General features: G+C 38.5%; 1 protein-coding gene across 1 annotated transcript in view; it reads left to right on the top strand.

The window, feature by feature from the left end:
* The window catches only part of LOC107707963 (pleckstrin homology domain-containing family A member 5-like), a 179,696-nt gene that overhangs the window by 166,078 nt on the left and 11,801 nt on the right, over nucleotides 1-1,817 (top strand). The window contains exon 18 of the mRNA XM_016512084.1: nucleotides 885-965. Coding sequence (XP_016367570.1) covers nucleotides 885-965 — 81 coding nt within the window. The remainder of the gene's footprint in view (nucleotides 1-884; nucleotides 966-1,817) is intronic.

Below are 1,817 nucleotides of genomic sequence, written 5' to 3'. Positions count from 1 at the left end.
AGTGTCACGTGATCCTTCAGAAATCATTCTAATATGCTGATTTATTATTAGAATTATCAATGTTGGCAACAGTTGTGCTGTCAAATATTTTTTGGGGGAAACTGCGATACTTTTTCAGGATTCTTTGCTGAATAAAAAGAACAGCATTTATTAAAATATAAACCTTTTCTAACAATATAAATCTTTGCCATCACTTCTTAAAAATTTAACACATCCTTGCTGAATAAAAGTTTTAATTTCTTTCAAAAAAAGAAAGAATAAAAATGTACTGACCCCAAACTTTTGATCTATAGTGTATATTGTTAGAAAAGATTTCTATTTTAAATAAATGCTCTTCTTTTTAACTTTTTATTCATCAAAGAATCCTGAAAAAAGTATCACAGGTTCCAAAAAAATATTAAGCAGCACAACAGTTTCCAGCACTGATAATAAATCAGCATATGATAATGATTTCTGAAGGATCATGTGACACTTTAGACTGGAGTAATGGCTGATGGAAATTCAGCTTTGCATCACAGAAATAAATTATATTTTAAAGTGTATTAAAATAGAAACCATTATTTTATATTGTAATAACATTTTGCAAGATTTCTGTTTTTTTCTGTATTTTTGTTCAAATAAATGCAGCCTTGATGCGCATAAGAGACTTCTTGAAAAAACATTACAAGTCTTACTGATCCCAAACTTTTGAGCGGTAGTGTATATAAATGGGTATTTTATTTAACTTTTACATAAAATTAAACATTTTATTTTATTCCAAATGATTTTTCCCCAAATTCTTGTATAATTATTCTTCATGCCATTTTACAAACTCACATTCATTGGAGACTGAAACGTACCCATTATTCTGTCATAATTATTGGTGTATATTTGTACTGTTACAGGCGAAGTTAAGTCGACTATGTGAGCAGGATAAAGTAGTGAGAAATCAAGCAGAAAAACTGCAGCAGCTCCACAGAGAAAAGGTAGCAAACATGTCCCTCCTCAGCGTCTCGCAGTGGGTTGTGATGGCCGTCTCACTCGTGCATGTGTGTGTTTGCAGCACACGCTGGAGACGGCCTTGCTGTCGGCCAGTCAGGAGATCGAGATGAGCGCTGAAAACCCTGCGGCGGTGCAGAGCGTCATCCAGCAGCGGGACGTCCTGCAGAGTGGCCTGCTCAGCACCTGCAGAGAGGTGTCGCGTGTCAGCGCCGTACGTCCCTCGTTCCGTTTGCTTTGATTGATGCAATGCTACGTGCTCTCAGTCGCTCACCCATAATGCTGTGCTGCTGACAGGAGCTGGAGCGGAGCTGGAGGGAGTACGATCGGCTGGAGGCGGACGTCACAATGGCCAAAACGAACCTACTGGAGCAGCTCGAGGCCCTCGGGAGCCCACAGGTGACACGTTTGATTGAATACTAGCAGTATGTGAATGTACACTATATTGCCAAAAGTATTGGGACACCTCCTTCTAATGAACAGGTTTGACTACTTCAGTCATTTCCATGAGCACAAATCTTAATGTTTAAGCATATAATGATATTCCAGGCAATTGTGTGCTTCTAATTTTATAGCAACAGTTTGGACAGGACGCTTTTCTGTTCTAACATGACAGTGCCTCTGTGTATAAGGCAAGGTTCAAAAAGAAATGATTGATTGAGTCAGTGTGGAAGAACTTGACCGGTCTGCAGAAAGCCAGCTGAACACCTCTGGAGTGACTTTAAATGCAGACCTTGAGCCAAAAACTCATCACTAAACACCAGTGACTTGTACATATGAGTACAGTCATTTTAGACACTTCCAAAACTGTGGCAACAAAGATGGAAATACAATTTTTA

Source organism: Sinocyclocheilus rhinocerous, unplaced genomic scaffold (genome assembly GCF_001515625.1).
Source record: "Sinocyclocheilus rhinocerous isolate Xijiao unplaced genomic scaffold, SAMN03320098_v1.1 scaffold475, whole genome shotgun sequence".
NCBI classification, from domain to species: domain Eukaryota; kingdom Metazoa; phylum Chordata; class Actinopteri; order Cypriniformes; family Cyprinidae; genus Sinocyclocheilus; species Sinocyclocheilus rhinocerous.
The sequence above is the reverse complement of the archived record's forward strand: the minus strand, read 5'-3'. Positions and strand labels throughout refer to the sequence as shown.